The following is a 14336-nucleotide window of genomic DNA, read 5'->3' on the forward strand; positions in this document are numbered from 1 at the left end:
GCTTCCTTCGTCTTTGGGCCGTGTGCAGTGGGCGAGAGAGCCTGGTGCAGCTGTGGAGAGAGTGGAGAGAGAGGCGTATGTGCGAGCAGAGGACAGATGCTGCCTGTCTCACACACACTGGTCTGCTGGTTCTTCTCGGCTGACGGACAGTGCTCTGGTCCACAGCCTCTGTACAGTGCTGCGCTCAGCTCTGGCAGTGCAGGTGCAGCTCGCCGCTCTAATTACCCAGTGTTGTGCCACCAGCTGATGAGCTAATTACAGCGTGTGCCTGTTTTCCTCTCGATCTGGAGCCAGTAAACACACCACACACTCGCAGGGCCGCAGCGCTAAATCACACATTACAATCTTCTCTCCACAAACAGATTTATTCACATGCACATTCACACTCATGTGCACCCTACTGCAGCTGTCTCCCATCCAACAGAAAACAGCCCCACCTAGGCCACTCCAGGAAATGATGGCATTTCTTCAAACACATTTAACTCCATTTGGCAAAATTAAATGGGGTAAAGCTCTGGTACCGACAGGTCTCCTAAAATGCCAATTCTCAGAACTATTTTATAAAACTCTTAACTCCACCATTAACCTCATTACTGTTGTTTTTCTTTGTCCATAAAATTCATCTTGCTGATTCCACTCACGTATTCTGCTCAATTGGTTTCAGTACAGGATCCTGGTTACTCATGTAATGATCAAATACTCAGGTTTAGTCTGACTGTCTATGTTTTCTCCTCCACAGAAAGCGGGCGTCTCCTCTGCCCAAAGACGAGCACTCTGGAGGGGTGAAGGACTCACTGTTGGCCAACTCCTCTGACCCAGTGGAGATGAGACGTCTAAACTACCAGACGCCAGGTAAAGAGGCACAGTCTGGTGGAGCAACACATGTTTACATGGAAAAGCAATTGGTTTTGCATAATTTATTACAAAAAATACCTACAGTATAACAGGCATATCAAATGGAAGTACCTGCAGCCAATGGGAATATGACATAATAACATTAGCATTACATTTACTGTATATTTGGCCTTCTTCTGCGCACATGTTGTTGCTGTATCATGAATTTATTCTAAGATGAAAATCCCCTTGAAATGCATGGTTCAGTCATTCAAAAGCAGACCTTATTCTATCACTTCTAAGCACGCCTCACATGTTAATAACCCTCCATAATGTCTTTTGTCTCAACCTCACAGTGGCGGATATTGCATCTTAAATTTCTTTCCCACAAAAAAAAATCTCCAATCTACCTCCGCCTTGTTTTATTCTCTTGATGTATTTCTTGATTATTTTTGCACCAGGTGTTGTCGGATAACACCGTCTCCCTCCTCTTGCATATTTTTGTAATTCATCCCGTGGCTGGCTGCTACAGTTCAATAAGAAGAAAATAAACAAACGCTATCAAACCCCGGCTTGGACTGTATCACAGGTGGATTGCAATGCCGTCCACGTAGCGCGCTTGTATGTGTGTGTAGCCGTTGTGGTACTGCTGGTGAGAGCGGTGTCAGGCAGCTCCCCCCTCCCCCTCCCATCAGCTTCTTTCTTTCCCTCCTCTGCTGGTAATGAGTCCTGCTGCCTCTGATGTCAAGGTGAGCTGGGCTGAGGGAACAATACAGCGGGGATAAAATGTCAACGTTACACACATACAAGCACATACTCACACGTGTGGCTGGCTTCTCACGGGTTATTAAAGACCCCATTGGCTGTATACTCGCGCTCACATCCTCTTTGAACCCCTGCAGAGGAATTAAGCAGCAGCACTAAAGCAGCCCTGTTCGGTTCCCAGCCTCCCACATCTCTTCCACATCTTCGGTCCTTTGTCTCGCCGTTCCCCCTGTAGGCTAATAGCAGCAACGCTCTTCTCTTCGGCCCACTCTTTCTCATTTTTTTTTTTTTTTTTTTTTATGTTCCTTTGAAAGCTCCTCTTTTTGGGATGTTCACATTAATTTGACAATATTACCAATTCCTGCCAGCCCAAATGATAGAAAAAATGAGACAGTGCGGAATGATAAAAAAAAGTATATTTAAAGGAGCGCCATGTAACTTTTATGGTAAGGGGTGCACTACCTGCTTGTTTTGTAGAGATGTTATTGCTTTACCTGGAATGTTCTGCAAATTAAACCGCATAAAACCTATCTATCCCCATGGAGACATGCAGGTGCCACCATCCAGGCATATTGCAGCTCAGATCTGTGGTATTTTTGGGCAATAAATACACCTGCAATTATAAATAATAATAAATAAAAAGATATTTAAGTTAAAAGTTAAAAAAAGAAAAAAAACATCTCCATGGAGGCAAGCAGGTGGAAAACCCTCTTCCAGAAAAGTTACATAGTGCACTATTAAATAAAACTAAATAGGTAATTACACTAAGTGGTTGTTACATTCTGGCTGACAATGTAACATAGTAATATACCATAAATTAAAAACAGAGAAAATGATACAGTAATACACAGTCATAATTTGCCCATTTGCTATTTATGTTAGCTACATAATATATCATAATAAAGTTAAATTATATGTGATTCATGAGATTAAACTTGCAGTATATTTTTCATTCACTTGCTGACAAACTCACAGGCAATCAGCAGCCAGCTCCATTCATAAAAATGCATGTTTCCTACAAGCAACAGTAAACATCAATTTATTATGCTGACACTTTGCATAGTTATGATATTAATGTGTGAATTTGTGATAACGCTGTAAGATTCTTGTCAAGTCTTTAGTGTACTCAGTGCTACTTAAATCTAGACATATTTTATTGTATTATATACAATAGTAATATGTATGCATAATTATGGAACAATGAAATTATTACTAACTAACTCACTAATAACTAAGGTCAAGTTAGCTCCTAAAGGCCCTATATTACACAAAATTGTCTCTCGTGAGCTTTTAGCCATGTTAAAATATCATATTAGTCTACAACGCCCAGGCTCAAAATGGTTTGTTCCACCTTGTGATGTCATGCAGCAGTAGTTTTCAAGTTAACAGCTTCTTTTTACCTTTTGTTCATCAGGAAGTAGCAATCCCAGGGCTGAAATTATCCAAATGATTCTATTGAAGGTGTATGGAGTTCCCTGTATGACATCACAAGTTGGAACAGTTTTTTGTTTGAGAGACTATTTATACATATGTTGTACATATTCATAATACATAATCTGTACATATTGTGTAAGACTTTGCGCTAAACTTGATTATTTTTATTTCGTCATCCAATGTGGTTGGCTCCTAGCGGGGGGCAGCCCTGCTCTGTTCCTGATTGTTTAAGGGCTTTGGTCGATCATATCTCTAGTCTCTCTTTATTTAGCCACCTCTATAGCAACCACCTCAGCAACAGCAGCAGCAGTTAGGTGTGGACCAATATACCAGCTTTACCGTTGGCCATGCCTTCTTCTGTGCGTATTTACATTACAGATAGCATCACAGGTTGGAGTCCTGCAATTTAAAGTAAGTAGTCACCTGGGAGTACTTGAAAACTGGAGCTGAGATTGTCCCCCGTAAAAGTAAACACTGCCCGCTGTGCCTTCCTGGTGTGCTTAAGGTTATTTGCAGATGCCGTTTGGTCTAGGTCTGATCCTGAGCTATCTCCCTATTGATCCAAGTCTATTTTTCTTCCTTCCTTTCCTTCACTCTTCTTTCTCTCGTCTCTTTCTCTCCTTCACAGGTCCCAGCTCCAACCGTTGCCCCAACACTCAAAGTTAGTTTACTCTCTACTGCCCCCCACTGTGTTACCTCCCTCACGTGCAGTCTCTTCACTCCTGTCACTCATTTTATCTGTCACACATTACCATGTTTTGACTGGTTTCGCTTATTTTAGGATGCCTATGTTGTGCTTTCTATAGTTGACTCTTTGACAACAAAAGCATAATGTCAGATATGGTTTATAAAGTTCTTTTTTGAAATACTTTTATTTATTTGTCATTATTGAGACTTTGCAGTTGATGTCATCAACATTCCCTGAGCGTGTGATGCTAACTATAGGCACTGCTCTGTCTGAAACTTGGTTACTCAAGTTAGACTTTAATCTGAGCTTTGTTTTAATACAATCTGACAATAAAGAGCTGATTTAGCTGGAAGTCCAACAGGTGAGCCGTTGTTCTGTTAAACAAATCCCCCTCAATAACATTACAGCCATAACTGTTGGCTAGCATCAGCTAACAGTAGTTGCATTAGTAGTCACTTTACCTTTTTTGTTGAAAATCAAACACATGAATACTCATATTCATCACAGGATCCTGAAAATGTGTTGTTTAAATCCATTTTGTAATTTTTCTTGAGTTTTCAGACTTAGATTTTAACATGCTGAACATTCCACCATAGACCTACATGCAGTATACCCTAAGCAGGATGTCACTGCAAAATATAAATATATGTAATACAGTTGTACGAAAAAATTAAGTAAATCAGACGGAGGGTAGGTCCTATAGATTACATTGTGAGGTTTTCTTATAAGGTATCAGAAAGCGGTCAAAAAGTCCAACATTCTTCAAAAAGAGTCCAAATTGTCCATATTCGTAATTGGTTAATACTCTTACATTTCTTAATTGTTTAGACCATTATTGTAAAAAAAACAAAAAAAACTGCTCAGTACCACCATTGATCAAACCAACAATGCAGCATATCGCCACTTTGCATAATTATCCGAGAACAGCTTTATACATTAGAGCAAAGATACTATATATGCAAGTATCTTTATTTGTCTAGCTGTATGTGAAATGAATTGAAACACACTACACTAGCACAGGCAGGCACCTCCCTAAAAGGATTTGTGGGCGATCATAATTAGCCTGGTGAAAATCCATATTTGAAGCAACCTTGAAAGATTGTTGCAGACTCCAATTGTGGTTAGGACATGGGCCGTCTAATGTCGAAAACACACAACTCATTTACCACTAAGTATGTAGTTCACAGTGCTTTTTCTGGAAGTGCACTTTGAGATCAGCCATTTGAGACTCAGCTAAAGACTTCACTGTCCATTTAACAAACATGTCCACAAACGCCCTGACCAAGTATGCTCCAACACTGATGTTACTAGATGTTAATGTGTTCATAGGAAGCCCCCCTGCGTGTATTGAATTAGCGCAATTGGTGAGGTCTAATTCTGTGCAGTGACCATAGTAACTCGCCATTAGCCATTAACATTACTGAAATAATGAGGCAGCAGCACTGGCATTTCCTGACCTCTTCACCTCCATAGACTCCATAGCTAAAGTGCATATGACAGGTTTGACGACTCATTTCACTAAATGTAGTTAAAAAACCCTGAACTAGTTTATCCTTGCTTGAAATTTTAATTTACACAATAGTTATGATGGACTAAATTTTATACCCTGATGCAAAAAATGATAACTATTAACCACAATAACCCACATAAACTCAGAATTAGAGGAACATAGAAAACTGTCATATACACTAAATGTGTACTTACCTTATTGAGTACACTTTTATGATCTTTTTGTGAGTTTTTACTTACAGCTAACTCTTCTCTGTGTGCCTGGGTGCATTCATGCGTCAAATACAGTCGACTCTGAGCACACAAGTTTCCCAGCAATCCTTTTAAGCGCAGCGTTGTTTTTTTTTTGCCAAGTTCACAGGCACAGGGGGAATTTGTGTCGGTAGATTAGCAATAAATCATCCAATAACGCCACGATGAGAAATCTAGGGAGCCGGCATGGGGGTTGTTTGAAATTAATCCAAAGCCAAAGTGCTCCAGGCTGGGCCTTCGAATGATGGTCTATTGTAGAGAGAGAGATTTTCAAAGGATCTTTTTGGACAGTTACCAGTCGGTAGTGAGTATTTTCCCTCTGCGCTACAGGAAGTGACAGTGTGACGGATGCCGAGTGACTGTTGGGTCTTGTAGTGATCCCACCTCTTGCCCATGTTGAGAGTGGATGTGTCCTGAGATCCGTGCTTGCTCCGTGTCATTCAGGCATCACAGCCCTGGCTACACCTGTGTCCCCCCTCTCGCCAAATACGTTTCCACGGAGATGGACTATCACGGTTCAGTTCAGTACGTCACGGTTAGGCAATTCAACCTCTGATCTGGCTATCCACTAGGGGGGAGTGTGGACAATGATTGACGGAAGCAGCACTGATGGTGACGTAAATAGTGATTCTTATGAAGCAGTGGTATTTGAAACTGGGTCGCATCTTACTGTAGCTTAACTGTTGCTATTAGAGTAGTTATAAATTGATAATTGATAAATGTATTGTATATGATTTGGCAAAATTAAACCATATTTTTAACACTTAACACGGATTCAAACGGAAGAGGTAAAATGTGCAAAATACAAAATTCATTGTCTTGTTCAAGGACCCAATGGCAATATGCATTATTGTTGATTGAACCAGCAAGTATTGTATTGTACTGTATTATATTAAGTGACATCAATCTTATTTTAGTATGCACCCAAACCCAAAACGCAAATAACGCTTTATTAGGTGCCTATTCAAAGTTTCAGGCTAATTTTAGTTGCTTCATGTTATCGTCCTATACTCTTTAATGGGTGAAAGGATAAAATTACATTGTAGATTTTGCTTTATGTTTGGACAACTACAGGACCACAACTTTTTGAAGTTTGTGGTTACTTCACTGGTTCCTGAGTTCCAAATGAGAGTCATATTTGAGAGTCTGTAAACAATCAATAATGTATGGGTGCCTTGAAACAATAGGAATACCAGTGTGCTACCTGCGCTGTGCTGTACTGAACTGAACTGAACTGAACCAGGTGGAAAGTGTGCTTGAGCATGATGTCATCACCAGTGCCTCAGCCCTGTATCATACATTGTTCAACAGTGTCCACAGCCACTTCATGGTCCCATCAGCAGCATCTCTCTCTCTGTGCTCAAAATATATGAACATATTAAACTTTTTTATGACTCAAAAAACAAAGGCTAATGCATTGAAATTTTATTTTCATAACCAGGAATGAGGGAGCACCCACCCATCACAGTGGCAGACTTGGCCGACCACATCGAGAGACTGAAGGCAAACGATGGACTCAAATTCTCTCAGGAGTATGAGGTGGGTCTGCTGTTAAGTTCAACAATATACATGTTTATATTTTGTAACATATTTGTAATAATGTGCACCTTAAAGGGCCCTGTACATATTTTTTCCCAGGTATTTGAGCAAAATTGATCAGCAGAGTTCAAATAAGTCTGCATCTCATTATCAAGTGTTTTTTTGTTTTGTTTGTTTGTCTGATAATCAGGAAGTGTGTGTTAACATGCTAGTTGTTAGCTTTACCATTACTGCAAAACTCTGCAGTGTTGAGAAAAGTGCTTATAAACTCATCACTGTGAATAATTAGGATACTCCGAATATTTTAGAACAGTTTGTCCTATATATATTTTTAATTAAATCTGTCTCTTCCCATTTTGTTTTTATTGTCCAAATAATTTTTTCCATCTCCATTTTTATGTTTATAACACATCTCTTATCTCTTTTCTCAAATTACTCTCAATGTTTTTCCTGGTTTAAATTTGTGTTCATGTTTTCTAATGGCCTTCTTTCATTGACACTATTCAGTCTTTTTTGCGACTCCATTACTGATCCCACCGGGATGCCCACTTTTAAACCTACGGGACTCCTTTTTCCCCAAACTAGCAGGTGGCTACGAGTTGCTTAAGTAATCAGCTTGTGTCTTGATGCTTGCCTTGAATGTTATTTTGCTTCGGTTCCTTCCAATGCAACTCTGTGAGGGATTATGTCTTGTCACCGTTCTTCTCCTACTAAAGAAAAGAGAATCCATTTGCATTTAAAGTGGCAAATTGTTGGGTTTTTTTGTCTTTTTTGAGGGGTGAGCAAGGCCAGATGAGAAGAGAACAGGTTCCCTTGAATACAGAGAGAGAAAAGAAGTTGTGCTAATGTTTGTGTGATTGTTGGATCAGGCTTGCCTAATAAGCCCCATTTCAACAAGCAATGGATTGAACAAGGCCTTGCCTAAAAGGACGTTTGCGCACACTTGGTGGGGTCACTGCTCAGTTCAAATCAGGTGCTATGGAGAAGTGACAAAACATACAAACTAAAGGGAGGAACAAGGTCATTTTGATTGCATTTCATTACCTTTGAAGGCATCTATGCATTGAGTACAAGTATATTGATGTCGGTAGTAGTAATGGTGGTAGTTGAAGTGACAATAGACGTAATAGTACAATAATGTAAGAGTAGTAGCATTAGCTTTTCTGAATGAATGTTCTAATTTAACAACCTGCTCTGAAACTTTTGCCTGTTTATGTATTTCCAGCTTAACTTATGGCCATTTCGAAAAGCAAATTTGGAATATAATTAAAAGTTTTCCAGCACTATACCAGACCATTCATATAAATTAAATGCAAAATAAATGAAATTTAACACTGGAAGAGGAAGCTATTACAATTAACAATAAACATGCATTGTGAAGGTAATGTTCCCAACAGTGCCCTAGACCTTAGTTTTATGCTGCTGGCTATTTGTTATGAAACAACAAACGATTCATCTATTTTAGGCTTACTGTTCCAGCTCTATTATTTAACTTAATGAAATGCTCGGCTGTAATAGGCACAGACTGAAGTACTTGTTAACCAGCATTGTTCAGAAACTCAATCATATTACCATTAGATCATATGTACCACTTTTATATGTTCTAACAACTGTATAACTATTGAACACATGACATTTTATTTCTTACCAACTGTACATGTGGCATGATAAAGAAAATATGTATGCACATTGATATGCTTTGAGCTTACTGTGTGGCAGGAGACCTTGTAAGCAAAGTGTATATCTTACCAACATATGGTATACGATTTTGATGCATTTCTGGCGATTTAGTGCAAATTAAATGCTATCTGGAGGCATAATTAGCCCCTTTCCAAACGTCTGCGCTCAATTAAGTGTTGTTTTTCGTGGGCTGCTCAGTGCCTCGCCTGCCTGTTGAGTTAGTGTAACATATCAAGCCAGAATGCAGCTTGTATGGCTGCAGGCACATGGCCCGCCCCTCTCACTTCCCCAGAGCCAGAGAAGACCCCCTCCCCGTCCACGCAGATGGCGGGCCGTCCCGGTGCCAGCTGGGACAGTGCGCAGCAGCTCATGGTGCTTTGTCACAGTCCCGTTCTCCGGCTGCTCCTGGTGTGCCCAACCCCAAAGGCTCCTCATTTGTGTAGTCGTCTCCACTTCCCCTCCAGCGGCGAGGCGAGAGGCAAAATCTGTACTCAAATAATCATTAGAATGTCGACATATCATATTCACCTATGAGTATGTAAGTAACTCAAGGTAAAGTAAAGACCCTCCTATAAGGCACTGGTCCTGTTTGTTTTTGTTCTCACTAGAAATTTCAGAATCAGTCAAAATTTGAGATCATGACATCATTGGCTACTTAACTACGATTTTTTTTATAATATTAGTACTGGCTTACTTGCATGTTTCTGGCTACCATAAGTGATAGCTATAAGTACAGTTTTTTATCTTCTACAGAGGCTCCAGAGTCAGTGTTAAGACGCTCTAGGCTTTAGCCGGTAGCAATTAGCCAAATCAGCCAATTACTGACCACCATAGTTTGGCCTGATAAGATGTTGTTTTTTTTTAATTAAGTTGCAAAATCACCAGAGAAATTGAATCAACATTTTGAGTTTGGATGAATATAATTGTAACTCTGGCAATATTAAAAAACAAACAAAAACAAAAAAATTAAAATATCATACCGTACCATTTCTGCAGTAGTTACTAAAATACAAAAAGCGGGTATACCAAAGCATCTATAAGCACATATTTTCTTTCCCAATATTTATCACCACTCCTGCGTCCTCCGCCTCCCCTCCCGCAGCACCCACACTGAGCACAAGGCATGCTGGGTAATGAGCAGTATTTGTCAATCAGACGCAGCGTAGCTTCCTCCCCTGACAGTCTTTTTATCGCGCAGCACACTCATCATAGGTCTATCATTACTCTCATTTGTAAGCCCATCCAGTGTGGAAACAGGCAGTGCATTGGACGCCCCTCTCACCTCTTTTTTGCCAGCGCTCCCAAACTTATTTACCGGTTGTCATCAGTCTCTCCCGTAAGATGCTGCATTCTCAAAGCACTCAAATGGGCCTGGCATGTTTTGACTGCAAATGAAATGGCTTTCTTCATACTAGCCCGCGTGGACATAGAAATTGGCTATTAAATTCAAACCGTAACATTCAGCACAACATATCGACATTTCTTGCACATCATTTTCAGAAACGTCATGGTTTTGAATTAATGTTTTTGAATCGAAACAGGAGCTCTGTGGTATTTTTATAAAGTAGACAATGTTGTCTGAAGCGTTTTAGTCACATTGCCAGGTAAAGGATGACACTGCAATACCGCAACTGTTTTGTTAATAGCTATCTAATGGGCATGCTTTTACCTGTGGCCGAGCCAGTGGAGAATAATTTGGCAGTTTGGATTCCAACAAATTCAACCAAATCTCACTAGCACAAGAATGTGTCCTTACTTAGAATGACTCACTTCTCTTTTGTGCCCCGTGGGAGGTGGGAGTTTGTAGGCAGGAAGTGACAAAACTTTTATTAGATGATAAAACTTTTATTGATTTTGAAGACAATGATTAGCTAACAGTATCCTTGTTTATCCTTGAGTTTTTTTAACTGTATTTGTGCACAATCAAAGTTTATTTTAATGGATTACATTTTTTTTATTCAATCAAGTAAAGCCAAATTATATGTACAGATCGAGCAATATGGGGTTTTTTAAAAAAATTTTTTTTTTAAAATAGCACTTTAAAATATGGTCCGGGACTTACTAGGTACTTACTTTGGTAGTTAGTAGATACTTGACTGGTAATTACGGTGGTACATACAGTGGTAGTTACTGGGGTAGTTACTGTGGTACTTGTGGTGGTACTTTGGCTGGTAACTATAGTGATACCTACCGGTACCTTGGCTAGTACTTATAATGATGCTTACAAATACATACTGTATAATTACTTTGTGAATGGTATTAAAGAATATGTTGTTATGAGGCATATGATCTTTTGATTTCATTATATATTAATAGAAAATATACAAGCCAACACAAACACTTTATTATGACAAATTTCACATTAATACATCAATCAGATTGAAAAGAAATTTCCAATAATAACAAAAATAAATAAATTATACATTTTAAATGAACATGACAGTAATACATAACGATAACTATCAATACTTTAACTGGTACGTGATTGACCATTCAATGGTACTTACTGGAAATTCTACTGGTAATTACTGTGGTAGTTAATAGCAATAGCGGACTGTATTTTAAAGCAAGACATTGTTGGCCATTGCCAATTGTTTTGAAACTACAGCAACTAATGACTGATAAGCTCTGCCAATATTTTGGGCCGATATATGATTTTAAATCGCAACAAACCCAGCTTTAGATGGAGTTATTTCACTGCAAAGCCATCAGAAAGCAGTGCCCTATTTTCAATAAAGTGATCAAATGAAAGGTCTCCTCTAGTTAGATGGTAGGCTGAAGCAACATATCGGCCTATGTTGGAGATTGAAGGCTGATAGCCAATATGTTAAAAAGCCAAGTGATATATCCATCTATCTCCAGTTATGTGTTTAACGACTTTTAGGTTTGGTTAGTGAGATAATTATAAAGTGCTATGGTCTATAACCAGGACTAGAACAGGATTAAACAATGTCTACATCTGGACTAAACTGGGCTCTAACCAGGACCCTTAATTGAATACCAGCTCTTATGAGCGGCCACATGTCCATCCTGCTTAAACACACAAATTATTCCCTCATCAGTCCATTTGTCCCATTTGACACGACTGGGACAGGCTCTTCTAATTAAATGAACTGCTTGAGCCAGGGTTAAGTAAGTGCAAGAATGTCCAAGGTCTGTCTCTGGATTTGTTGAAGGCGAAAAGGTCTTGGGGAATTAGTGGACAAGGTTTCTGGTGTGTGCAGGATCGATAATGAAATAACAAGAGACGTGGTGACACTATTGAGCTGAGGGGGGTGGGATAGCGTCACATATCTGCACCGATCAATACGTATGCAGTCTACTGTCGTCTGGAGCACTGAGACAAATGTTGTAGCAGGGGAGGGAGAGGGCGAGGAAGAAGGCACTGATACCAAAATATAACGGGAAGGGGAAAAAGTTACGGTAAATTATCAGTTGTTTTGAAGAATGAGGTAATGCAGAGTGGGTGTTCATTTGGTAAAAAAATATATATATTAAACATGTTTTTTAAAAGATATGGATGAAAGAAGAGTTTTGCAAAATGTAGTATGCAGTGCTGCTGGTGGCCATTATTTGGTTTGAAGTTGAAGTCCTGATTACTTTAAAGAAGTTCAGTCCTGGGTCAGTGTTGGTTTTGTCTTAGATTAGTAGTCCAGGTTTTGCCCTTTAACGAGACCTGGTTGAGACCTGGTTGTGACTTGGTTGAGATTTGGACTAGTCCTGGTTTAGACCTAGTTTAGTTCTGGTTTGATCATGTTTTGGTCTAGTCTTTTTGTTGTAACCATGTTTAGTCTTGGTGTAGTCCTGGTTCAGTCCTGGTTCAGTCCGAGTTTAGTTCTGATCCATTAACATAAAACTTTGGATTTGGATATATTAGAAAACTTTCTAGCATAAATCATTGGATATGGTTAGTATTTGATGCTTGCTGAAAAGTCGCCCTTTTATGACCTCTTGTAAGTCTGAATTCATTGTGAAAGTAGCCACATGCCGCCACATTTCCACCTTTGTTGAATCAAAAAACTACTACTTTGAACACACGCCATACTCTGCTCATATTCATCTGTTTGATAGCTGACAGCTCACTGCAGGAACAGTCTGTCCCTTTAGCTTTTTGGTCCTGACTTTCTTTCATCTTACGCACTTCCAACTTAAATGTACGCTTGTGTTTTTCCATTCAATACACCTTTTTGTGACACAGTTTTTGACTATTGGCCTTTGTTGTTGTTCTTTTCTATAGTCTATTGATCCGGGCCAACAGTTTACCTGGGAGAACTCCAACATGGAAGTGAACAAGCCAAAGAACCGCTATGCAAACGTAATCGCCTATGACCACTCCAGGGTAGTACTCACCTCAGTGGATGGTAAGTGCAATAGCCACTTCAACCCAAATATCCACCCTTCAACATGCCTGATGGAAATATAGATTGGCTTAAACTTTTCACCACCTTGACTTTATCCAAGTAGCAGGCAAGGCAAAAAGCAGTTTTAGCGCAATAAGGAGAATAGATTCAGTAGCTGTAGACCTGTGATATTGAAATTGACTTCACCAATATCACATTTAAGTCTTTTTGTCTTATCCCGCAACAGATATATTGTGTAAGCAGCTCCTAATGTCAAAATAAGTCAGTTGTGTACTGTCTGCATCTAATATAAATCATTTTACTGTCCAAAAATCTGGAAGTGCACAGTTAGTATGCTAGTTATTGTTAATATTGCAGTGATGGCAAACTCCTCTCTGCCCTATACTCATCGTACTGAATAATTAAGATGCCTGGAATGCATAAGGTAAGTGAGGAATGACTTTGGACCACAGCAAGCCATTTAAAAAGAACTAGTTCTGTTTTTCACATATTTAAAAATCAGGTACAGCTCCATTAAGTGAGATATATAATGTCCAGTAAGGTAGGAGTCATTTTCATTAATGCATTAACTGTACTATATGAAATAAGTCTTACATGAGGGCAAAACAAATACCACATGGTAACTGAATATCATAAATAAACATGACAATATTGAACAAAGCTTGTTATAACTGTTTACTCATGTCTACTCTATAATATTGGCATTGCAAAGATGTAAATGTGGAGAAAACGGCCACCGTATAGATTTGTAAATTAGCAGATGCCAATTTTTTTGTCGCTTGGCAAACTGACAAAGTTCTGTTGTCAACATATGCATAGACTAAATGGTGGCTAAACAGATTAAGATTGCTTAATGGAATAACGGCATAGCATAATGTCCAGACGGGACATGTTGGCATATTTGTTATTGGCAATATACCTAATTAAACATCAGGCATGAAATTACATATACTTAATTTTCTAAATCTGACACTGGATTGAATGGTCATATTTTTTTACATATTGGCTGCGTCATTTTCTTTGGTTTATTTATGATTTGCGTGGCAATAGTGCAGTGAGTTAAGTGTTAACTGGTTAAACATTTAACAAGAAACCAGAGGGCTGCTCATTCATATCCCATTGTAGCATACTGTAATGTTGTTTCTTTCATATATTTATGATAAAACAACGTATAAAAAAATCATATTCAACATATAACATTTTATTGTTTTAGCTGGTTTTAGACTGAGAGCAAAATTTATACTATGAGGAGGTCACCATAGTGTCTCCCCTAT

General features: G+C 39.0%; 1 protein-coding gene across 1 annotated transcript in view; it reads left to right on the top strand.

Moving 5' to 3' along the window:
• The window catches only part of LOC117385047 (receptor-type tyrosine-protein phosphatase F), a 218080-nt gene that overhangs the window by 172019 nt on the left and 31725 nt on the right, over positions 1 to 14336 (top strand). The window contains exons 21-23 of the mRNA XM_033982280.2: positions 740 to 852; positions 6924 to 7021; positions 12939 to 13062. Coding sequence (XP_033838171.1) covers positions 740 to 852; positions 6924 to 7021; positions 12939 to 13062 — 335 coding nt within the window. The remainder of the gene's footprint in view (positions 1 to 739; positions 853 to 6923; positions 7022 to 12938; positions 13063 to 14336) is intronic.

This window comes from Periophthalmus magnuspinnatus, chromosome 17, assembly GCF_009829125.3.
Source record: "Periophthalmus magnuspinnatus isolate fPerMag1 chromosome 17, fPerMag1.2.pri, whole genome shotgun sequence".
Lineage (NCBI taxonomy): Eukaryota > Metazoa > Chordata > Actinopteri > Gobiiformes > Gobiidae > Periophthalmus > Periophthalmus magnuspinnatus.